At 41.9% G+C, this 24670-nt stretch overlaps 1 protein-coding gene across 3 annotated transcripts in view; it reads right to left on the bottom strand.

Moving 5' to 3' along the window:
- Positions 1 to 1635: 1635 nt before the first annotated feature.
- ZNF652 (zinc finger protein 652) overlaps positions 1636 to 24670 on the bottom strand; it is a 66506-nt gene continuing 43471 nt past the window's right edge. For 2 of the 3 annotated variants that reach the window (XM_003912707.5, XM_017950544.3), the window contains exons 2-6: positions 22511 to 23669; positions 18497 to 18644; positions 17730 to 17845; positions 17086 to 17230; positions 1636 to 4563 (exon numbers count right to left, since the gene is read on the bottom strand). In XM_003912707.5, the coding sequence (XP_003912756.3) occupies positions 4052 to 4563; positions 17086 to 17230; positions 17730 to 17845; positions 18497 to 18644; positions 22511 to 23410 (1821 nt within the window). In that variant the 5' untranslated portion in view covers positions 23411 to 23669 and the 3' untranslated portion in view covers positions 1636 to 4051. The remainder of the gene's footprint in view (positions 4564 to 17085; positions 17231 to 17729; positions 17846 to 18496; positions 18645 to 22510; positions 23670 to 24670) is intronic. The other variant, XM_017950545.3, reaches the window with a different exon arrangement.

Raw genomic sequence — 24670 nt, 5'->3', positions numbered from 1 at the left:
AATTACAGGGAAAGTTCTAACCACTAGAAAAGGATACTTCGAACCAATGTGGTTTAAAAAAAATGGTATAACTATGGTAATGTCCACGCTCAGTCATTTATCTAGAACAGTTAATGTAAATGGTAGACTATGAAAGTACAGGTAACTGATTTGCACAGGCTTCTTTGAACTACAGTAAAGTTTTTTTGTGGAGATCTCCCTTGCTTGCTAAAAAGAAGAATCCAGTCACAAATACATGTGGAAATGAAGCCACATGTCTTTAAATTGTTGTCTTTTCTTCATTCAGATTTAAAAATCTAACTCACAATGAGCCTACCTGACTCAATTTGAGAAAGCAGCAGCCTTTATTAAGGCTAAGGAAGAGTTTATATTTTACTGATAAATCTTATGAGAGAAAGCAGAAAAATAAAAATGAAACACACACAAATCAACCAACCCACACACACAAAATACAATGCCAACTCATCCTCAAATAAGTCTTAACCCTAGCAATGATACAAGCCTTTGAAGACAGTAAAACTAAGTAATGAGAGACAGCCTCAATTTGTTATCTACATAATGCTTAAATGCGGCCTTTGTTGTCTTTGACAGACATGTACAGATAAGGGCTGAGAACTCAAACTTCTCCGTAATTATTTTTTTCATAAACAGATAACAAGTAGGTAAAAAGTTTTGAAGAATTCATGGGGTGCTGTAGCATATATGGAAGAGAACATACCACATAATGCAACTTTTATCTTACAAAGAGGACCCCAACCAAATTTTCAACCCTGAGTTTGAGTCTTAAGTATGTTAAACGTGTTGCACATATATGTTTAAGGCTTAATCCTGCAGTTCTTATATTCAGAAGCATTAATGTTGTGAATATTCTTAATGCATTTCATTATTCATATGCAATATGATACTGATGAGGAGTCATTATATTCGGAGCAGTTTTCCTGAAGACCACAAATCTCAAGTCAAGGAAAGTATCCTTAATCTAGGGGAAAAAAAGGAAGTTTCTAAATTGTTCCACAGTATATTTCACTAAGAATTGTACTGTATGACAATGCTAATTTTTAAAAATATATATATTTTTTTGCCTCTGTTAAGGATGGTGGTGATTATTTGCTTAATACTGGTTTTCCTGTATAGCAGATATTTTCTTATGGCTATATTTACTTGAATGAAAAATCAAAGATGACTACCTGAATATTCCAGTGTATAGTTATAGTACAACCTCATGAAATGGTTGATTCTGTGGTCTCAAGTCTAGAATTCAGAATTGCTGCCCAATACTGTAAATTTATTTAGAACAAAATAAGGCGGTCCGGCATGGTGGCTCACGCCTGTAATCCCAGCACTTTGGGAGGCTGAGGTGGGTGGATCACAAGGTCAGGCATTCAAGACCAGCCTGGCCAATATGGTGAAACCCTGTCTCTACTAAAAATACAAAACTGAGCCGGGCGTGGTGGTGCATGCCTGTAATCCCAGCTACTCGGGAGGCTGAGGCAGGAGAATCACTTAAGCCCGGGAGGTGGGGGTTGCAGTGAGCCAAGATCGCATCACTGCACTCCAGCCCGGGCAAGAGAGCAAGACTCTGCCTCAAAAAAAAAAAAAAAAAAAAAAGAACACAATATAACCAATTAAGCACAATTTACATCTTTAAAAAAAATCATTTTAATACTACAGGCTTGACCATGAAATAATGATATGTCTATATAAAAGTGTAGGTTGACAAACTTGTCATGGAATGCCAAGGAGACTGTGGAGGGAGGGGAGACAACCACTAAAGATATAACCGTCAAATGCAAGGAATTAACTTTCCTCATTGGCTTGGATACCTGGGTGCTCAAAGAATGTGTACAAATATTAAAAATACCATTTTTAAAACTTACATCCAAAACCAGGAAGAAAAGTATATCTTGAGATACTTTTCTGCCTCATTCCAAAAGTTTCCTATGCTCATTATACAAGACAGGCAAAATCAGAAGGAGAAAATTTAGAAACATTAAACCAAAAAGCTAATAGAGAGTGTGATGTTTAAAAAATACGGACTTAATCTCAGTTGAAAGAGTTCCATTTTTCCTACCACAGAGCTCATTAGCTAGGAAAGTGCTCAAAGCAGATCTGCACATTTAACATTAAAAATAAAAAAAATAAAAGCCAGCATTCTGATTCAGGCAATGATTTTAAGAACCTGAAGAAAGAAAAATGAAGAAATTTCAAGATTTAAAAATGGACTGGGCATGGTAGTATGTGCCAGTAGTCCCAGCTACTTGGTTAGCTGAGGCAGGATTGCTTGAGCCCAAGAGTTGGAGGCTGTAGTGTGCTATAGTTGCACCTGTGAATAGCCACTGCACTCTAGCCTGGGCAACATAGCAAGACCTTGTCTTTAAAAAAAAAAAAAAAAAAAATTGGAGAGCGGGTGGGAGGTAAGTGATTTAGCCTGGGAACTCAGTTATCTGAGATAAAGAAATACAAAATTTTAAGCTATAATGAGTCTGGATAAATTTGATCAGTTAAGTGTAATCAATACACTAGCCCTTCTGTTCAGCCTTTCCTATAATAAGCTCCTGGTTGATTACGTTCTTTTGAAGTTCCCCAAACTTGAAAAAGTAATCTGCCTAAAGGTATTAGAGGTGCTGCTCTCTTTATCACCTAAGAATGCTGGTATTACATAATTTGCAGAGGACAGGGCAGTAAAACTTAGGAGTTTTCCCTCACTACTATTTACTGTGTTAAAATAGCTCAAGGTTATGAACATATCCATATTTCACATATAATCGATATTTCAAAATTCATAACCAATTTGCCTTCTCATCTGAATTTCTCAGCCACTATCAGCAACATCATGTTTATGATTTTAAGTTTACTATTTTAGCTTATAACAATTCTAGAAAAATAAAGCAACCTCAAAATGAGAGATTTCAACTTGTCATTCCATAAAAAGCTAAACATGAACACAGTTCCTAAGGGAAGTGAGAAACAGACGTGACTGAGATTAAATGATCTCCACTACTTCCTCCTCCTGTCAGCAAACAGCCTTATTCAAATGTTCAAAACATGGAAGCTTTAGGTGACTTCCCTGGAAAAGGCCCCATCCCCTGCAAATCATTTCATGTAATGCACTAACGAAGCCAAGTAGAACACGGAGGACAGGAGCACATTAGGGAGCCTCTCTGAGTGTTACACAGAGATGTCAAAACTACCAAGTATTTATGCCAAATCCTGAAAGCAAAACCTCGTTTTTGCAGTAACCTGGTGTGGAGACCCTCTCAGATACATCTAGTCTCTGAAGCACCTTTTGAGTTGTACGGATGTAAGAATAACTTTGAATTATAGAAGTTATATGCATCTTTAAGAATCACATTTTGATGATTATAAAATTTTTTTTCTATTTTACAACATAGGTTCAGCTACACTGAAAAAATTACACCGCTTATTGAAATACATTTCATTTTAGAAACAGACTACTAAAGAAGTCTATACAAAAACTCTAAAATAATTTCTGTAGTAAAATAAAGAGTGCGTTAGGAGAGCTACACGAAGAAAATTTGTCTTTCTCTATAATGCTTGATATACTGTGAATCATGGCCAGCTCAACTCTGTAGCTGGCACCAAAAGCTGAAAAGAATTCCTTACCATACACAGTGATACAATTAATGCTCTGGATTAATCTCACAGCCTTCCCGATTAGTACAAAGGAAACCAGGCCTATCCCCTCTTTGAGGAGAAGTCCGGGATATAAAAGCAAGCATACCTCATCAGCTGATATGAAATTATAAAATTCCACAAGTCTGAGTATTTGAAACTTATAAAAGTCATCAGAAAATGCAAGCAAATTGGGCTTTAGTTCAGTGGTTCCCTTGGTTTAGATTAGACAGTCCCTCTGTGAGCTCAAGGTAGTCTTCTTGTTCATTCCCTTGGATCTGTTGATTCAGTGACACTGGCGAAGCTCTTGGTAGAGGCGGAGGAGAGTCTGAGAACTAAGGAAATGCTCACTGACTCCCTCTGTGCACGCTCACACATGGGGACGTGTCTCCTGGAGAACACACTAAGGAGACGGATGTTAATGATGCTGTGCTGAACTGTTCTTCTCTGCCAGGTGCCGCAGAAAGTTGTCATCACTCTGGCCTCTATGATTTAAAGGCTCACTCTTAAAGAGAGCTGGAGGTGGGGGGAGGTGAGGGACTGGAGGGATGGGAAGGTGGTGCGGGTGGTGAGGGTGTGGGTGGATGTGCAGGTGTGAGAAGGGGTGGGGGATGGGCCGAGGGGGAAGAGTGCTTACAGGATTCATATTGATTGGAGGGGTTGGGGTTGTGGGTGTGTTCACCACAGAAGGAACTGGGGTGGCTGGGGAAGTTGTAAGTGGGATCTGGACAGCAGGTGGCACATTCACGGGGCTGGTCACCCGAAAGCACTTCTCCTTGTGGGCCTTAAGCATATTCGAGAAGCGGAACCGCTGGCCACACACATCACATGGATAGGGCTTCTCGCCTGTGTGAGTTCTGCGGTGTCTCTTCATGTTGGGGCGGCTGGTGAAGCTTTTGCCACAGATTTCACAGATAAAGGGTTTCTCTCCTGAGATGAACACAGACATAAAAATGATTAACATATTAGGTGGTAATTGTGTGCTCATGCTATTTCTTTTCTTTCTTTTTTTTTTTTTTAATAGAAATGGAGTCTCACTATGTTGATCAGGCTGGTCTCGAACTCCTGGCCTCAAGTGATCCTCCTATCTGGGCCTCCCAAAGTGCTGGGATTACAGGTGTGAGCCACTGCACCTGGCCTATGAGACTGTATTCTAGAGTCATTTAAAAATCCTCTCAAATTTGGACTTAACAGATCAGAGTAGATACAACTAAAACTTACATACACCCTACCATCTGGGCTTAGCTAAAAGAAGAAGATAAAGATGGGGGAGAAGGCATCTACATTAGTGATCCTCTACATCCTACATAAAGAACAGTTCAAATGGCTTTCTGTGCTCAAGGAAACATCCTAGATGACTCTTTGCCTTTAAATTTAGGCAAGTTAATCTGTAAGCAATTTATTTATTTATTTATCTTTTGGTTTTTTGAGACAGAGTTTTGCTCTTGTCACACAGGCTATAGTGCGATGGTGCGATCTCGGCTCACTGCAACCTCTACCTCCTGGGTTCAAATGATTCTCTTGTCTCAGCCTCCCGAGTAGCTGGGACTACAGGCGTACACCACCATGCTGGCTAATTTTTGTATTTTTAGTAGAAACGGGGTTTCACCATGTTGGCCAGGCTGGTCTCAAACTCCTGACTTCAGGTGATCCACCCACCTCGGCCTCTCAAAGTGCTGGGATTACAGGCGTGAGCCACTGTGCCCGGCTGCAATTTCTTTTTTCTTTTTCTTTTCTTTTTTTTTTTTGAGATGGAGTCTCGCTCTGTCGCCCACACTGGATTGCAGTGGCGCGATCTTGGCTTACTGCAAGCTGTGCCTCCTGGGTTCATACCATTCTCCTGCCTCAGCCTCCCAAATAGCTGGTACTACAGGCACCCGCCACCATGCCCGGCTAATTTTTTTTATTTTTAGTAGAGACAGGGTTTCACCGTGTTAGCCAGGATGGTCTTGATCTCCTGACCTTGTGATCCGCCTGCCTCGGCCTCCCAAAGTGCAGGGATTACAGGCGTGAGCCACTGTGCCCGGCCTTGCAATTTCTTTTTTAAAGAGGATCTTGCTCTGTCACCCAGGCTGGGGTATAGTGGTGTGATCACAGCTCACTGCAGTTTCAACCTCCTGGGCTCAAGCAATCCTCCCAGCTCAGCCTCCCAAATAACTGGGCCTACTACAGCTGCCAGCTACCACATCTGGCTATCTTTTTTTTTTCTGTAGAGGCAGGGTCTCCGAATTTTGCCCAGGCTGGTCTCTAACCCATGGGCTCAAGTGATCCTCCCGCCTCAGACTCCCAAAGTGCTGAGATTACAGGCATGAGCTAAGGCCCTGTCCTGTAAGCAATTTCTGATATTCCAAACAAAAGTAAGAATTTTCTGAAGATGTCCTGTGGAACAAAGAAGTCTCTTCCTGTCTATTCTTACAGAATCCTTAGCATACAGCTTGCTTTTTGGCACTGAATTTAGAAAATACTGGCTTGACAAACCTACAATATGAATTTCACACCACAGTGTTTCTCAATGAGAGTGCTACCAGCATTTCTGCAGACAATTCCTCATTATGTGGGACTATGTGGCATTCAGCATTCCTGATGCCAGCCTACTGAATACGCACAAGAGATTTCGACAAAAAAAATGCCCCTATGCCATTTCCAAATGTCTGTGGGTGTAGGGAGGGTGTTGGGGGTTATTGCTCCTAGTTGAGGACCACTGGGCCAATGAGTCAAAAAAGGAGACAGAATCCCAGAGTTCTTAGAGCATTTAGAAAGGAAATTAGGTTTGGGTTCTGAGGGCTTAATTTTTAAGCTTCCCTAACTTGCTTTTGAACTTACTGCTTAGTTCCATTCTGTGTCTGCCTGCTTCTCTACCCAGGCTGTAGAAAATAAAATGCTTTTTGATTCTGTATGTCCATCAATCATTTTATATGGGATGCTGAGGTGAGGCGGGGAGTACTTCTGTACATGCACTTCGGTGAACCACACGCTTGTATGGATCAATTCCTGCATCAGTCCTCCATATCTATAGCTCGTCTCTTTACATTAACTCCTATAAGAGTGTTGCTGTCACTTCCATTGCTGCTCCCTCTTCTCTCAACAGGTGTGTTTATTCTACTCATGTGTATTGGGTCTTACTGTGTACCAGGCACTGCTAACTGCTTTACATCTATTAACCTTGGTGACCCTCACAGTGACTGTATGAGGCAGGTACACTATTACCCCTTATTTTACTCATAAGGGAATTAATAAACTTGCTCAAGTTTATATGCTAATGGACAGTTAGGATTTAAAATCTGCAGCCTGGTTCTAGAGTTTATGTTTTTGACATAGAAACCACAGTATTTCACAAACCACTCAATTTGCATTTCTGCATGCATGAAGGGATGTATTTTCTTACTTTCTCATCTACTTTGGGACTCCTTTTTTCCCACCCCTCCCCGGGCCCCTTCCTATATTCCTAGGAGAAAACACCTCTTTACTCATAGTACAAATTTCTTGTCTCCAGCTTTTCATTATAATAGAAAACTGACATCCTCTATGGCCTCTTCCATGGAAGCCAGAATTTTCCTCATTTTCCTGAGAGATTGAAGAGTCAATTTTCTCCATAACTATCAGTATTATATGAAACCTATCATATTTCTCGTCTTTACGCTTTTTTTTTTGAGATGGAGTCCTGCTCTGTCGCCCAGGCTGAAGTGTAGTGAGTGGCACGATCTCAGCTCACTGCAGCCTCTGTCTCCTGGGCTCAAGCGATTCTCCTGCCTCAGCCCCTGGAGTAGCTGGGATTACAGGCACGTGCCACCACACCCAGCTAATTTTTGTATTTTTAGTAGAGATGAGGTTTCACTGTATTGGCCACACTGGTCTCAAACTCCTGACCTCAGGTGATCTGCCCACCTCAGCCTCCCAAAGTGCTGGGATTACAGGTGCGAGCCACCACGCCTGGCCCTCTTTACACTTTTCATTCTTCAATCACTGCCACAGCTAGGCTCCTTACTGTGACTCATATTCATCTTTCTGGATGAATTCTGAGCCCAGTTTGTTTTCCTTCTTTTTAATCGATTTCCTCCAACCACCTTAAAAACTTCAACTTCTGGCAAGGTGTGGTGTCTCAAGCCTGTAATCCCAGCACTTTGGGAGGCCAAGGCAGGAGGATCACTTGAGGCTAGGAGTTCGAGACCAGCCTGGGCAACACAGTGGCACCCTGTCTATATATTAAAAAACAAACAAAAGCCCTTCTACTTCTGTGCTAAATGGAACTAAGCAAATCAATTATAGTATACTTGTTTGATGGAAAATACCATTGAAAACAATGTTACAGGCTAGGTAAAGTGGCTCACACCTGGAATCCCAGCACTTTGGGAGGCTGAAGCAGGAGGACTGCTTCAACCCAGGAGTTCGAGACCAGCCTCAACATGGTAAGACTCTGTTTTTACAAAAAAATACAAACAATTAGCCAAGTATGGTGGTGTGCACCTGCAGTCCCAGCTACTGAAGAGGCTGAGGTGGGAGAATGACTTGAGCCTGGGAGGCAGAGGTTGCAGTAAGCTGAGATTGCACCACCGCACTCAAGCCTGAGCCACAGAGAGATGCTATCTTAGAACAACAACGTTATAAAGTACAGAAATGTATTTCTTTTTTCCTTTTTTTTTTTTTTTTTTTTTTGAGGTGGAGACTCACTCTGTCGCCCAGGCTGGAGTGCAGTGGCGCAATCTCAGCTCACTGCAACCTCCGCCTCCTGGGTTCAAGCGATTCTGCCGCCTCAGCCTCCCGAGTAGCTGGGACTACAGGCACCTGTCACCATGCCCGGCTAATTTTTTGTATTTTTAGCAAAGACAGGGTTTCACCGTGTTAGCCAGGATGGCTTGATCTCCTGACCTTGTGATCCACCCGCCTCAGCCTCCCAAAGTGTTGGCATTACAGGCGTGAGCCACTGCGCCCAGCCCAGAAATGTAATTATTAACATGAAAATGTATAATCTGTTATCTATGGTCTATTAAATAAAAGCAAGTTATGAAAATGCATGCATGCATGAGGACGGGTGTGGTGGCTCATGCCTGTAATCCCAGCACTTTAGGAGGCTGAGGCAGGCGGATCATTTGAGGTCAGGAGTTCGAGACAGGCTCGGCCAACATGGTGAAACCCCATCTGTACTAAAAATACAAAAATTAGCCGGGTGTGGTGGCACGCACCTGTAGTCCCAGCTGCTGGGGAGGCTGAGGCAAGAGAATCACTTGAACCCAGGAGGCAGAGGTTGCAGTGAGCGAGACTGTGCCATTGTACTCCAGCCTGGGTGACAGAGCAAGACTCCATCTCAAAAAAAAGAAAAGCATGCATGGTATTATCTACCTTTTAAAAATATATATACATGGAAAGAAATACAACAGGCCAGCCACAGTGGCTCACACTTGTAATCCCAGCACTTTGGGAGGCTGAGGCAGGGCAGATTGCTTGAGCCAGGAGTTCAAGACCAGCCTGACCAACATAGTGAGACCCCCAACTCTATTAAAAGAAATACAACAAATGTTACCAGTGATTATCTCTAGGTAATAGGATCACGGGTGATGTTTTATTCTTTATGCTTATCTGTTTGTTTGTTTTTTTTTTGAGACAGGGTCTCACTCTGTCACCCAGGCTGGAGTGCAGTGGTATGATCTTGGCTCACTGCAACCTCCACCTCCGGGTTCAAGCAATTCTCCTGCCTCAGCCTCCTAAGCAGCTGGGACTACAGGCATGCACCACCACACCTGGCTAGTTTTTGTATTTTCAGTAGACACAGGTTTTACCACATTGGCCAGGCTGGTCTCAAACTCCTGACTTCAATTGATCCACCCACCTTAGCCTCCCAAAGTGCTGGGATTACAGGTGTGAGCCACCATGCCCGGCTCTCATTTGTAGTCTTCTATATTATAAGTGATTTGCCGCAGAAAGACCAAAAACTACTAGAACTAGCCTACTACAAATGCCTGGATTCAAATTAAAATTGGTCTTTTTTACTGCTTAGTAATCTTTTATTCACTTCTTTTTTTTTTTTGAGACGGAGTCTCGCTCTGTAGCCCAGGCTGGAGTGCAGTGGCCGGATCTCAGCTCACTGCAAGCTCCGCCTCCCGGGTTCACGCCATTCTCCGGCCTCAGCCTCCCGAGTAGCTGGGACTACAGGCGCCCGCCACCTCGCCCGGCTAGTTTTTTGTATTTCTTAGTAGAGACGGGGTTTCACCGTGTTAGCCAGGATGGTCTCGATCTCCTGACCTCGTGATCCGCCCGTCTCGGCCTCCCAAAGTGCTAGGATTACAGGCTTGAGCCACCGCGCCCGGCCTTATTCACTTCTTAACGTCCACATTTGTTGTTCCAGACCTTCACTTGACATTAACCCACAATCCCATCTGCCTCTAAATCTCATTATTCATTACGCCCCATCTCCTAAATGTGTTTAATGGTTGATATTAAGGTTTCTCTGAAACTTCAAGGTTAAGATTACAATGAGGTTGAAACAAGGATAAATACAAATCTAACATTTAAAATCAACTACCTGTACAATGTTCCACTTTAAGGAAGAGCTGGTAAATGGGTGGCAAGAAGATATAATTACAGCTAAATTCATCAAGGTAACTGGAAAAGCATGTATATTAATATATCTAAAGATATGACCGAACTTTTACATGTAGATAAAGCTAACCTAATTGTACAGCAATGTAATGAGTCTGAAGAAAAAACAGTATAAATGAAGACAGAGAACCTACAGAGAAGATAGAAAAGAGCAAGAATTAGGCTAGTTGTCTTTTGTATGTGGTCTGTCCAATAAACACAAGCATTCCAGTCTGCTTAGGGTGAATATCTTTGGGCAGAATAAATATATATATACACACACACACACATATATGCACACACACATACATACATACATACATACATCTAACCGAAATCTTTCTTGAATTTTAAACCCATTTTTCTTTTAATTTAATTTTATTTTTTTGAGACAGAGTCTCGCTCTATTGCCCAGGCTGGGGTGTAATGGCGCAATCTCGGCTCACTGCAAGCTCCCCATCCTGGGTTCACGCCATTCTCCTGCCTCAGCCTCTTGAGTAGCTGGGACTACAGGCCCCGCCACCATGCCCAGCTAATTTTTTGTATTTTTAGTAGAGACGGGGTTTCACCATGTTAGCCAGGATGGTCTCGATCTCCTGACCTCATGATCTGCCCGCCTCAGCCTCCCAAAGTACTGGGATTACAGGTGCGAGTCACTGCGCCCGGTCTAAACCCATTTTTCAGACTGCTTACTTGAATGCCCCAGAGATATCTCAAAACAAGTACAAAATTAAATTCATTATCCTATCAATCAAACCTGCTCTTCCCTCTACTATTCTCTATCTTGACAAATAGTTTTATACCTCACATCTGGGACTAACCCTTGATTCTTCCCTTCTATGCTACCCTTTGATACTACTGATATCCAATCAATCCCCCAAGTTCATTCAAACAAATAAATAAATAAAAGTTCATTCAAACTTGGTGATTGAACACTATTTTCATAGTACTGATATCCAGTCAATTCACCAAGTTCTACTTTGTATCACTTTTAAAGTGATAACTTTAATCTCATCGGTTGCCATTACCATAAATTTTATTTTATTTTACCTTATTATTTTTTGAGATGGAGAATCACTTGAACCCAGGAGGTGGAGGTTGCAGTGAGCTGAGATCATGCCACTGCACTCCAGCCTGGGTGACAGAGCAAGACTCTGTTTCAAAAAAACATAAAATAAAATAAAGATAATAATCTCCTTAATAGATTATTACGATACAAAACACAAGTAAAGTGCTTACAACAGTATCTGGTAAAGTGCTTACAACAGTATCTGGCACACAGTACTCAATGCATTTTACCTGCTACTATCATCACCATCAACACCATCATTACCATTCAGCAGACCATAAGCTCCTTAAGAGCAGAAACCAGGTCTTAATTCATCCTTGTGTCTCTAGGCACATAGCACTGTGCCTGGTATAAGGAGAATCAGTAGGTATTCTATTTTGAACTCACCCTATGTCCACACCATCCTAGTAAACCCTGACTGATGGCCCGTCAGCCTTCCTAGACAAGGTCTGACTCATTTCTCTTTAACTGCAAAGAAACAGTCCAATACTGTCAGTTCATACAATGTCCTTAATCCCAACCAAACACACAGCTGTCTCTAAATGTAGTTTCATTCAGCCTTAGAGACCTATCTGTATCCCCTTCCTTCTCTAAAGCTAATCCTTCTCTAAAACCAACATTTCTCCTGCACCCTTCAGGTACTACTGTCATTCTTATTTAATATCAAGAAACCAGAGGCCTAGAGAGGTTACACAATTCTGCTAGTGATTGGCAGAGCCAGGTTTGTCCAACTTTACCATCTAGCTGCTTTTCCAGTTTGGACACTCTGAATAATATTAAAAGGCAGATGACAAACCAGAGGTAAGTATTTCAACATTAATGAAATAAAAAAAGTCAAACACTAATGGAAAGATGAACACAGAAAAGGCACAAGCAATTCAGAAAAGAAAATACATTGATAACTATTAAGCAAATAAAAATGTTCACTCTTACCTAGTAATTAAATAAATGCAAATTAATATAAGAAATCATTTCTCACCTATCAAATCAGCAAGGATTTTATTTACAATTATAAAGGGCTGGGCAAACAAGTATTTTCCCTCTGGGTTTTTTCAATTTTCTTTTTAATAGAGATGGAGGTCTCACTATATTGCCTAGGCTGGTCTTGAACTCCTGAGCTCAAGTGATCCTCCCACCTCAGCCTCCCAAAGTGCTGGGATTATAGGCGTGAGTCAGTGCATCTGGCCGCAAATGAGTATTTTCATTTTCATACAGCTGGCGGGAGTATATGTGGAGGGCATTTTGTAATACATGACACTAAGTCTTAAAAATGTGTATATCTCTTTGCTATAATAATCCTACTTCCAAAAATTTATCCTAAGTAAATAATTATGACTGTGATAACACTGTGATAAACAATATTGTAGCTATTTATTTTTTTGAGACGGAGTTTTGCTCTGTCCCCAGGCTGGAATAAAGTGGCGTGATCTCAGTTCACTGCAACCTCCCTGTCCCGGGCCCAAGTGATTCTCCTGCCTCAGCCTCTTGAGTAGCTGGGATTACAGGTGTGCGCCACCACACTCGGCTAATTTTTTGTATTTTTAGTAGAGACAGGGTTTTGCTGTGTTGGCCAGGCTGGTCTCAAACTCCCGACTTCAAGTGATCTACCCACCTTGGCCTCCCAAAGTGCTGACATTACAGGTGTGAGCCACTGGCCTGTGGCTATTTATAACAGTAGAAAAATTGGAAACAGAAATAACATAAATGTCTAGCAGGGAACTGGCTAAATAAGTGGAGAAAATATCCTTCACTGGCCAGGCTCAGGGGTGGGGCTCATGTCTGTAATTCCAGCAGTTTGGGAGGCTGAGGCGGGTGGATTACCTGAGGTCAGGAGTTCAAGACCAGCCTGGCCAACATGGTGAAACCCCGTTTCTACTAAAAATAAAAAAGCTAGGCGTGGTGGCATGTGCCTGTAATCCCAGCTACTTGGGGGCTGAGGCAGAAGAATCACTTGAACCTGGGAGGTAGAGGTTGTGGTGAACTGAGATCGGGCCAGGCCTGGGCAACAGAGTAAGACTCTGTCTTAAAAAAAAAAAAAAAAAAAAGGCCAGGCGCAGTGGCTCGTGCTTATAATCCCAGCACTTTGGGAGGCCAAGGCGAGCGGATCATGAGGTTGGGAATTCGAGACCAGCCTGGCCAACACAGTGAAACCCCCGTCTCTACTAAAAATACAAAAAAATTAGCTGTGCATGGCGGCATGAGCCTATAATCCCAGCTACTCAGGAGGCTGAGGCAGGAGAATTGCTTGAACATGGGAGGCGGAGGTTGCAGTGAGCTGAGATTGCGCCACTGCACTCCAGCCTGGGCGACAGAGCAAAACTCCATCTCGAAACAAACAACAACAAAACAAATCCTTCACTTTATAGGATTGTTGCAAAGGGTACATTAATTAAATGAGATAAAGCACTTAAGATAATGCCTGACATACATGTGTATAATAAATTATAGCTACTATTATAGCAAATTTACAAGAATAAATATTATATAGCCATTAAAATTATATTGCTGACATAATACAGCAAAAGAAAAAGCAGGTTACAAGAGTACAAATACCCAACATTTGTTTTTACTATATACATGAACACATAAACACTTATGCAAAGTATCTGTCTATATGTGTGTTAAGAAACTGAAGAATTTTTTTTAATGGGTATATGCCAAAATGTTAAGAGTGGTGATCTCTTGGTGGCATGATTTTATTTTGTTTGCAATTTTCATAGTTTCTCATATATTTTAATAAGTATGTGTTACTCTTTTTTTGGTTTGTTTGTTTTGATTTTTGAGACCAGGTCTTGCTCTGTCGCCCAGGCTGGAGTGAAGTGACACAATCACAGCTCACTGCAGCCTCGATCTCCTGGGTTCAAACAATCCTCCCTGCCTCAGTCTCCCAAGTAGCTGGGACCACAAGCGTGTGTCACCACCCATGGCTAACTTTTGTATTTTTGCAGAGCTGGGGTTTTGCTCTGTTGCCCAGGCTGGAGTGAAGTGACACAATCACAGCTCACTGCAGCCTCGATCTCCTGGGTTCAAACAATCCTCCCTGCCTCAGTCTCCCAAGTAGCTGGGACCACAAGCGTGTGTCACCACCCATGGCTAACTTTTGTATTTTTGCAGAGCTGGGGTTTTGCCATGTTGCCCAGGCTGGTCTTGAACCTCTGGGCTCAAGAGATTCACCTGCCTTGGCCTCCCAAAGTGCTGGCATTACAGGCGTGAGCCACCACGTCCAGGTGTATATGAATTACACCTTTAATGAGAAAGATAAAAATTTGGGGGACTGGGCATGGTAGCTCATGCCTGTAATCCTAGCACTTTGGGAAGCCAAGGCAGGTGGATCACCTGAGGTCAGGAGTTCAAGACCAGCCTGGCCAACATGGTGAAACCCCATCTCTATTAAAAATACACAAATTAGCCAGGCACGGTGGTGTGCACCTGTAGTCCCACCTACTTGGGAGGCTGAGGCAGGAAAATTGCTTGAACCTGGAAGGTGGAGGTTGCAGTGAGTGGAGGTCACACCACTGCACTCCAGCCTGGGTGACAGAGAAAGACTCCGTCTGAATAATAATAATAATAATAATAATAATAATTTTTTAGGGGGTAGGAATTTAGGTAGTTGTATTGCTTTAGCAGAAACAAGAAGTATTCAGTTTGCCTATTTGATCAAAGACGAATACTCAACATAAATTTATACAATAACTAAAATAATCATGAAAGAAACACTTCAGTTTCACATTATGAACATTTAAGGGTCCAAAGAAAAAAATGACAAAGGAGAAGAAACAAAGAAATACAGGAGAAAGAGGGAGGAAGGAATGGGGAAAAAAGCACACAGGGAGACAGGCAGGTAAGATAAGGCGGATGCAGAGGCAGAGACTTAAGTGCTAGAGGTTCCTTTCAATTCTGTGACATTTACCAAGCATCTATGTGCCAAGCAGTGTGTGTGAATATGACACAACTTCCACCTTCACAAAAAACTTATGTTCTGGCCAGGGGTGGTGGCTCACTCCTGTAATCCCAGCACTTTGGGAGGCCAAGGCAGGTGGATCATTTGAGGTCAGGAGTTCTAGACTGGCCTCACCAATATGGTGAAACCCTGTCTCTACTAAAAATAATAAAAAAAAAAATTTAGGCGTGGTGGTGAACTCGTGTAATCTCAGCTATTCGGGAGGCTGGGGCAGGAGAATCACTTGAACCCTGGGAGGTGGAGGTTGCAGTGAGCCAAGATCGTGGCACTGCAGTGAGCCAAGATCGTGCCACTGCACTCAGTCTGGGTGACAGAGCGAGACTCCATCTAGGAAAAAAAAAAAAAGAAAGAAAGAAAACCAAAAAACCCCCCAAAACTTACGCACTGTTTAGTTCCATGTTTTCTTGCCGTATCACACACAAACAAACCTGAACCCTAAAAATGACATTAGAACTAAGAGCCTATCCAAGAGCCACCAAATTATAAGGAGAATCTGTTAACTATTCTGATGTATCCTGCCATCCACTTGGCTATATCTGCAAAGTTATCATTTTCTTTTCAGGTCTAATTTAACTAATTAAACTGCTTTCATGACTCTTCATCTAGACTAAAAATCCTTAAAATCTGAGGGTGCTCTGTTCTGAATGAGAAAGAAGCCCACTAGGTAGGCGTTTTTCTTTGGGCTTCAACAGAGAACTGCGAACTAAAGAGATCCAGCCATGGGCAGAATTTCCCCACCACTAGTTAAGCAAAAAGAACAGCAGGCTAAGCAAGATAATCTCTGTTGTTCTTTCTAGCTTCACTACTCTGTAGACTAATGCAACCTGGAATCCTGTCATTATATTTTATTTAGAAACCTGAAAAATGTTTCATCCTGTTCAATTTATGTGAAGATGACTAATCCCAGAACATCAAGTTTAGACTGAGATACAATGATAGTGTTTATAGGGGAGCTATTCTTTTAGCCAGTTCCCTGGAAGCAGGATAATCAAATGCTTGTAAGACTCAAATCCATGCTATGGAACATATGCTCCTAAAACCACAAAGTGGTTAAAATATTAATTAACCTCACGGAATGGATGTGTTCCTGAAAAGTAGTGAATTTTTGTAAATCATGTAAAATCAAACTTTAAGAACACTGAGAGGGGCTGTCTTGGTGGCTCACACCTGTAATTCCAGCACTTTGGGAGACTGATCGCAGGCAGATCGCTTGAGCCCAGGAGATCGAGACCAGCCTGGACAACATGGTGAAACCCTGTCTCTACAAAAAATACAAAAATTAGCCAGCCATGGTGGCGCGCACCTGTGGTCCCAGCCAGTTGGTTGGCTAAGGTGGGAGGATGGCTTGAGCCTGGGAGGTAGAGGCTGCAGCGAGCTGAGACTGTGCCACTGCCCTCCAGCCTGAGTAATGGAAGCAAGACCCTGTCTTTAAAAAAAAAAAAGAAAAAAAGAAAAAAAAAAAACAGAGAGAAGGGTATTCTATTAAAGCAATCAGTGTCCTCCATCCTTGTAAGTTCCAGAACCCTTTCCTTAGGAAAATAACATATGCACATACACAAAACAAGTTTCATACAATTTCAGGAGTTCCTGAACCCCATGCAAAGACCTCATTGTCTTAAAAGAGCTCAAAGTTAAAAGGCACTCACAAACAATTCTTTTTTAAACAATCAGAGTTATTAGAGCTAAATTTTTCAGTATTACTAATCTACATTTTTACATATTAGGTTTATTTAAAGTGAGATTTTTGCTTCATATGCAAATTTGTGGTTTTGATTTTTTAAAAAACAGACCCACAGATGATCAACAAGTGCTTGAGACATTATCTGTATCTTTCCCAAGAAATTCTTACCAGTGTGTGTTTTCATGTGTTCGTCGAAGTACTGCTTCATGTTGAAATCCTTGCCACACCACTGGCACATGAACTGTTTGTGCCCAATATGAATGCTCATGTGGGAGCGTAGCTGGTACTTGTACTGAAACCTTTCGTCACAGTTCTGCATTGGACACAGTTGGAGATTTTTGAATGCCAAGCATAGTAGCTTTACCTGAGCCCACCCTAACATAGTCTCTGATATTAGGCTTATTTTTCATACTCAAAATAGAACCTGCTTGTGTCAGCTATTTGGCTTTGCTATATTTCTGCAGGTGAGTTACTAATAAAAGGGAAATTTTCTCACAAAATTAACATTGAAGTATACTCGACTTCTCAGAATCACTGAGAAAAGAAAAATAAGTCATTGTGTGTTACTTCTAAGTTAACCTAATCTAAGAGTTAACAGTGCGTTAAAAGTGACATTTTTCTACCTTGCAGTGACAGCACACACCAAGCTCAGGCAGTGACAGCACACACCGAGCTCAGAACACACCGAGCTCTGAAGGTTCTGTGGAAGGCAGCTTTGTGCCTCCTGCTCCAGCATACCTCTCTCTCACTGGTCCGCCATCTATGCAAACACTAACCCCTAGGCCTGGGCCTGTAGGTAGCACATTCCTTACCTCGCATCTGAAGGGCTTCTCTCCAGAATGCTGCAAGGAGTGCACCTTGAGTGACATACTGCGTTTGAATGATTTTCCACAGGTTTCACATGTAAATGGCATGTCTTTTGTGTGTGCTGCAACATAGAATGTACTTAGTGTCAAAACAAATCCACCAAAAAGCTCAAACTAAAAATGTATCCTACTGTAAAACAAATATGCCCTTCTAATTTTCTACACTGATTTGTGAGCCTTTTTTTTTTTTTTTTTTTTTAGATGGAGTCTTGCTCTGTCGCACAGGCCAGAGTGCAGTGGTGCGATCTTGGCTCGCTGCAACCTCCGCCCCCCGGATTCAAGTGATTATCCTGCCTCAGCCTCCCGAGTAGCTGGGATTACAGGCATGCGCCACCACACCCAGCTAATTTTTGTATTTTTAGTAGAGACAGGGTTTCACCATGTTGGCTAGACTGGTTTCAAACTCCTGACTTCATGTGATTTGCCTGCCTCAGCCTCCCAAAGTGCTGGGATTACAGGCGCAAGCCACCACACCAGGCCTTTGTGAGGCTATAATAGTAATATCTGAAGAGAAAAATAATGTTGAAAAGAAATCTGGGTGTGGAAGACTATATCATCCAATTTGGTGATACTTACTGAAGACATATTGCATTCAGTTTCAACAGGTCAAAACTGATTAGGGCAATTCCTCACATTCTGCCCAACCCAAGGCATAAAGTACACAGAAGAGCAAGGGAAAATTATAGGTATGAGAGAAAAGCAGAAAAACTTACCAACCATGTGTTTCCGCACATGAGCCATGGTATAGAATTTCTTCTCACAAATTTCACAGGAAAATTTCTTTTCTGCATATCCATGGACGATCTTGATATGCTCATGAAGGGACCAGAGTTTCTTGAACGATTTGTTACAGGAAACACACTGAGCAGGATAAATAGAAATAATATTTATAGGGGCTTACAGAATGCCATACCAGCCTACTGGCAGATGAAATGGATGTGCTTCAGGTTCATGGCACAAGGCCAGAATCCAGATAAATGCTATTCTTCCACAGAGCCCAGATTCCAACACCAACATCTGTATGTTCTCTTTTTCTAAGATGCATCTTTTAGACACTCTTTGGGAGTATGAAAACAATGGCAAAAACTAAGACAAAAAGTGGAAAGTTCCACTAACATCAAGCAATGTTCAAGTGATTCTCCTGCCTCAGCCTCCCAAGTAGCCAGGATTACAGGCGGGCACCACCACGCCCAGCTAATTTTTTTGTATTTTTAGTAGAGACGGGGTTTCACCATGTTGCCAGGGTGATCTCGATCTTCTGACCTCGTGATCCATCTGCCTCGGCCTCTCAAAGTACTGGGATTATAGGCATGAGTCACCACGCCCAGCCAAGCTTTTTTATTTTTAAACAGAAGTTGCAAGAGATTCAAGTTTTAAAAATATATGTATTAAGCAAATGTGGCTGCCTCCTCCACATCAGTTAGTAAGGGTTTACCAGAGAATATATACTAATTTTAAATTAGTATAATAAAGACAAGATGAAACAAAATACATATTAGTGGTATAGGTATTATAGGTATGTAGAAATATAAAAATGTTCTTACGCCTTAGAAAATGCATTTGGAGCCAGGCGCAGTGGCTCACGCCTGTAATCCCAGCACTTTGGGAGGTCAAGGCGGGTGGATCACCTGAGGTCAGGAATTTGAGACCAGCCTGGCCAACATGGAGAAACCCCATCTCTACTAAAAATACAAAATTAGCCAGGCATGGTGGCGCATGCCTGTAATCCCAGCTACTCGGGAGGCTGAGGCAGGAGAATTGCTTGAACCTGGGAGGCGGAGATTGTGGTGAGCCAAGATTGCGCCACTGTATTCCAGCTGGGCCAACAGAGCGAGACTGTCTCAGAAAAAAAAAAAAAAAAAAATGCATTTGGAGCATTAACATGAATAATTGAAATGTTATTATATTTCCCCAAATCTAATTTACAATTTCAAACACTTCCCTCTGGCAGAATATACCCTCTAAACTCTTAGTATCACTCTCTCTTTTTAAATTATTATTATTATTTTGAGATGGAGTCTCACTCTGTCACCCAGGTTGGAGTGCAGTGGCGTGATCTCGGCTCACCACAACCTCCACCTCTCAGGTTCAAGCGATTCTCTTGCCTCAGCCTCCCGAGTAGCCAGTGCCACCATGCCTGGCTAATTTTTGTATTTTTAGTAGAGACGAGGTTTCACAATGTTGGCCAGGCTGGTCTCAAACTCCTGACCTCGTGATCTGCCTGCCTCGGCCTCCCAAAGTGCTGAGATTACAGGTGTGAGCTATTGCACCCAGCCTCACTCTTAAAAAATTTTTAAAAAGTTTTTTTTGGTCTAAACTTTAATTAACTAAAGTCTATCCCTTTTCCCTTACAGACCAGTTCCAGAGCTCTCTTGCAAGAATCTGTAGAAAACACATGCTACACTGCCTAGCTCCTTGTATCATGAATCATTAATAGCCTGTAATATTAGGCATCATGTGTATCACAGTATTTCTAGTTAAAGCAAAACAATACTAGAAAGCTCTTGGTAATCATTAGGCTTTTGGACACTTATGGGAACATGTAAATAATTCACTGTAAATAAAGATCTCTCTAAACATCATTGTCACTTCAGGAAACAAGAACTCTAAGAGTTAAAATATAAACCTCTGGTTGGAAAATGCTCTAGAAAAGGACAGACTACTACTATCAGACATTTTGTAGGGCAGGTTTTTTGTTGTTGTTGTTTAGACAGTCTTACTCTGCTGCTCAGGCTGGAATGTAGTGGTGCTATCATGGCTTACTGCAGGATCAATCTCCTGGGCTCAGGCAACCCTCCCAAAGTTCTGAGACTACAGGCGTGAGCCACTGCACCCAGGCTTAGGGCAGGGTTTTAGTTTCTTTTTTTTTTTTTTTTGAGACACAGTCTCGCTCTGTCACCCAGGATGGAATGCAGTGGTGCGATCTCGGCTCACTGCAACCTCTGCCTCCCAGGTTCAAGCGATTCTCCTGCCTCAGCCTCCCGAGTAGCTGGGATTACAGGCATGCGCCACCACGCCTGGCTAATTTTGTATTTTTAATAGAGACGGGGTTTCTCCATGTTGGTAAGGCTGGTCTCGAACTCCTGACCTCAGGTGATCCACCCGTCTTGGCCTCCCAAAGTGCTAGGATTACAGGTGTGAGCCACCATGCCCAGCCTGGGGTTTTAGTTTTTACTTGTTACCAGGTCATCAGGATTATTAGGATCTATACGTAAGAACAAAGCACAGTGTTCTTTAGGAATTTGAATGAAGTTCATTTAGTAGAATCCACAAAACTTAAAACACAAATTTAAAAGTAGTATGATGAAGAATCGTGAGGAAAGTCACACACAAAAAGTATTTATTAAATGTTTTCTTTTCTGTAACTTAAACAGATTTAAGTTTAAAAAAAAAAACACCCCACAAAACCTATATATAAAGATCAAGAACACTTTCAGTAACGGATCATTACAGAATCCAAGTTTGACCCCTAGAGTGCAGCAGTGCGCCACACTCCCTAGCACGCAGCAGGGCACCATACTCCCTAGTGTACAGCAGGGCACCACACTCCCTAGTGTACAGCAGTGCACCACACTCCCTTTGGCCTGAAGTGTTGCAGACAACTCCTATCCAAGCCAGGGCACTGGCAGTTACCGGAGGATATGGGCTCCATGACTCAGTCTTCTTTTATTTACCCAGCGTGTCAGAGATCAAGTCACAACTGATGAATCAAAAGCGGTGAATTTTTAGCAAATGCAATTTCCATTTTTTAAAACTCTTTAAAGTAGAGCAATGATCTCAGTTGTTGATTAAAAGCAATGAAAGAAAAGTGAAACTTAAAAAGTAACTACCAATATTAGAAGTACACCAAAAAAACAAAACAAACCAACACAATTTATCCTTTATAAGTTTAGCTTAAATATAGTACAAAATATTTCTGTTACATATCTTATGGAGACATGAATAGACTTACCTCTTATATTCATTAATATGCATTCACATGTGCAAACCAATATAACTGCAATCCATTTGACATAATATAATTAGCATACCTCTTTAACCTATCACAATATAGTCCTTTCACGACACCAACCTGGTTTGAATACCATTATTTTGTTACCTTAACAATACTGTACAGTGGCATTATGTAAACCTAGTGCCAGGTGGGCAACATTTTCAACCAGCTCAGCCTCTGCTTAAAGTTTGCATATTCCCATGGGCTCAGCCTCTTGGCAAATTTAGTGTTGTCATCTCTCCAATGGTAAAAGCAAACTCACTGCTGAAGATCTTCCATTTCCACCGGTCTGAGTCATGATGGTTTTTGTCCCCATCAGCTGTACTAGAATCTGGCATCATTATAAACCCAGAAAGGGACCTTTCTCTACTCCTAACCTTTAATCAGTAACTCCTACCTCCACAGAGAAGATGCCAGAATGAATTCTATTACATGTCCTACAACAGTGAATCTCAGTGCAAAGTTGGTGTTGATTTTAACCTCCTGGTCAATCAACTATAACAGATCCCCCTTCCAGTGTGCCTGGGTTCCCACTAGTCCAGCGTCAAACTTAATGCTTTCGAAATAAAAGCCTTGGTTTAGAAAAGACCAAAGCAGGAGCTTTTCAAATGATAAATTGGTGAAATCTGTCCCTTCAGCCTCTATTGTATTTATTCTCTTGGGCGGATACCAGATGAATCTGAACAGCCAGGTTTTATCCTGAAAAGTTTGCCCTCTCGGTGATGAAACCTACCTGAATGTTTTTTTCACAGTCTGTTTGCTGGTGAAGGGACAGCTCACTTTCCAGGACAAACTTCTTGCCACATTTATCACAAATCTGCATGCGCCTGTGAGTAACGTTCATGTGCTTCTCCAGGTACCAGCGAGTGTTAAATACCCTGGGGCACTTCTCACAGGTCAGAGTCTCTTTCTCTTCACACTTAGCTTTCTGGACTGGTGCTTTGGGCTCCTTTGTGGCCCGCTTCTTACGCTTAGGTGGCTCTACACTCTTCCTACGACCTCTTGTAGTTCTGGGAGTAGGGGAAGTGGTAGCTGCGGCAACAGAGGCAGCTCTCCTGGTTCTCCTTTGTGTAATGCTGACTTTCTCTACTATCTTCTCCTTTTTCTTCTGCTTTTCATTCTCTCCATAGTCATTGCTGTCATCTGTGGCCTCTTCCTCACTCTCTTCCTCTTCCTCCTCACTGCTTGTCTTAAGAACAGGAGTCTCTTTGGACTGAGAAGAGACACCCTTTTCCCCTTTAGACACATTTAAGGTTTGATTATTAAGGTTTACCTCCACTATGATCTGCTCCCTTTTGTAAGAGACTTCTTCCTCTTCCTCTTCTGTGTCATCAGAATTCTCCCGGTCTTCCTTAACAGCATGCACGTCAGACACTGCTCTTGTCTCCCTGAAATACGGCTGTTCTTCTGTTTCATGGAGATGTGGCTTGCTCATCTTGGTGTCCACTAACACAGAATACGGACTTCCTGACTCCCTTTTGTACACTTTGGTGGACAGGTCAAGTTCTTGGTTGGCACCATGATAAAAGGAAGATGGCACTTGACCACGACGGCTATCTTCTTGTGCCATTCCTGCTACATGCGCAGCACAGTTTTCAACCAGTTCCTGACAAGAACTGGCTGTGTGGCTCATTGGTAAGTGGCCCAATTTATTAAGCAGTTCAGACTATAAAGAAAATAGCTTTAAAACAAGGTAATTATTAAGACTCAAATCTTTTTTCATCCACAAAGAATCACTCAAATGAAAAAAAGATATTCCTGGAAATTGTGTGCAATTCTTCCAGTGTTGCAGCACCAAAGCATGAGTCAAAAAGGTTTGGTATTACGGCAAGAGCAGAGCACTAGTGATTTTTCTTCTGAAGAGAGCTGCAAGGGACTTGGGAGCATCTTATCTACAAAGAAAAGCAAAGAGGAAAAAAATCAGATAATACCACTATTTCCTTTTTATAGCATGAATTTAAATCACAAGAAACATAGCTTAAATAATAATAATTATTAAATATTATTATTACTTAGAGATGGAGTCTCACTCTGTCACCCAGGCTGGAGTGCAGTAGTGCAGTAGTGCAGTCTTGGCTTACTGCAACCTCTGCTGCCCGGGTTCAAGCGATTTCCCTGCCTTAGCCTCCTAAGCAGCTGGGATTACAGGCAGCTGCCACCACGCTGGGCTAATTTTTGTATTTTTAGTACAGACGGGGTTTCACCATCTTGGCCAGGCTGGTCTTGAACTCCTGACCTCGTGATCCACCCACCTCGGGCTCCCAAAGTGCTGGGATTACAAGCATGAGCCACCACACCCGGCCAAAATTATTAAACTCTTTACATACACAATGCTTTTAACTGCTTAAATGTTTCAGTATGGGCCATTATTTTGATTACAGGAATTCATAAACATTTTCTGTTAGACTATAAATTTTACAACAGCAAAAGCCACATCTGTCCAGTTCACTGAGATATCCTCAGAGCTTAGCACAGTATCTAGCATACAGTATATATTTGATGAATAAAATAATATTGCACAGCATTCATTTTCCTAGATACTACGGAATATGCTGATATGGCAAAACGTATGGTCTCTATCCACAAGACCTTTACAGTCTAGTTTACAATGTGTTGGGCATGAAACACACAACAGCTTTATATTGGCTGACTTTCTTTCAACATCAATCACATGTCCACCACAGTGAGAGCTCGCAGAACAAAGGTGGTAGTGGGGTAGGCACTGTGGTCCCTGGAAATAAAATAGCTAATTGACATAACTATAGAAGAGAAGAAAAATGTCCTTGGCCTTAAATACTTTATAATCTAGGTATAAATATAATTGTTTTCAGGTTTATTGGAATAATTTCAAAGTTGTCAAATATTTTAACATTTGTTCTGTGCATAGCTTACT

This window comes from Papio anubis, chromosome 17 (genome assembly GCF_008728515.1).
Source record: "Papio anubis isolate 15944 chromosome 17, Panubis1.0, whole genome shotgun sequence".
Lineage (NCBI taxonomy): Eukaryota > Metazoa > Chordata > Mammalia > Primates > Cercopithecidae > Papio > Papio anubis.
This window is presented reverse-complemented; position numbering and strand designations above follow the sequence as displayed.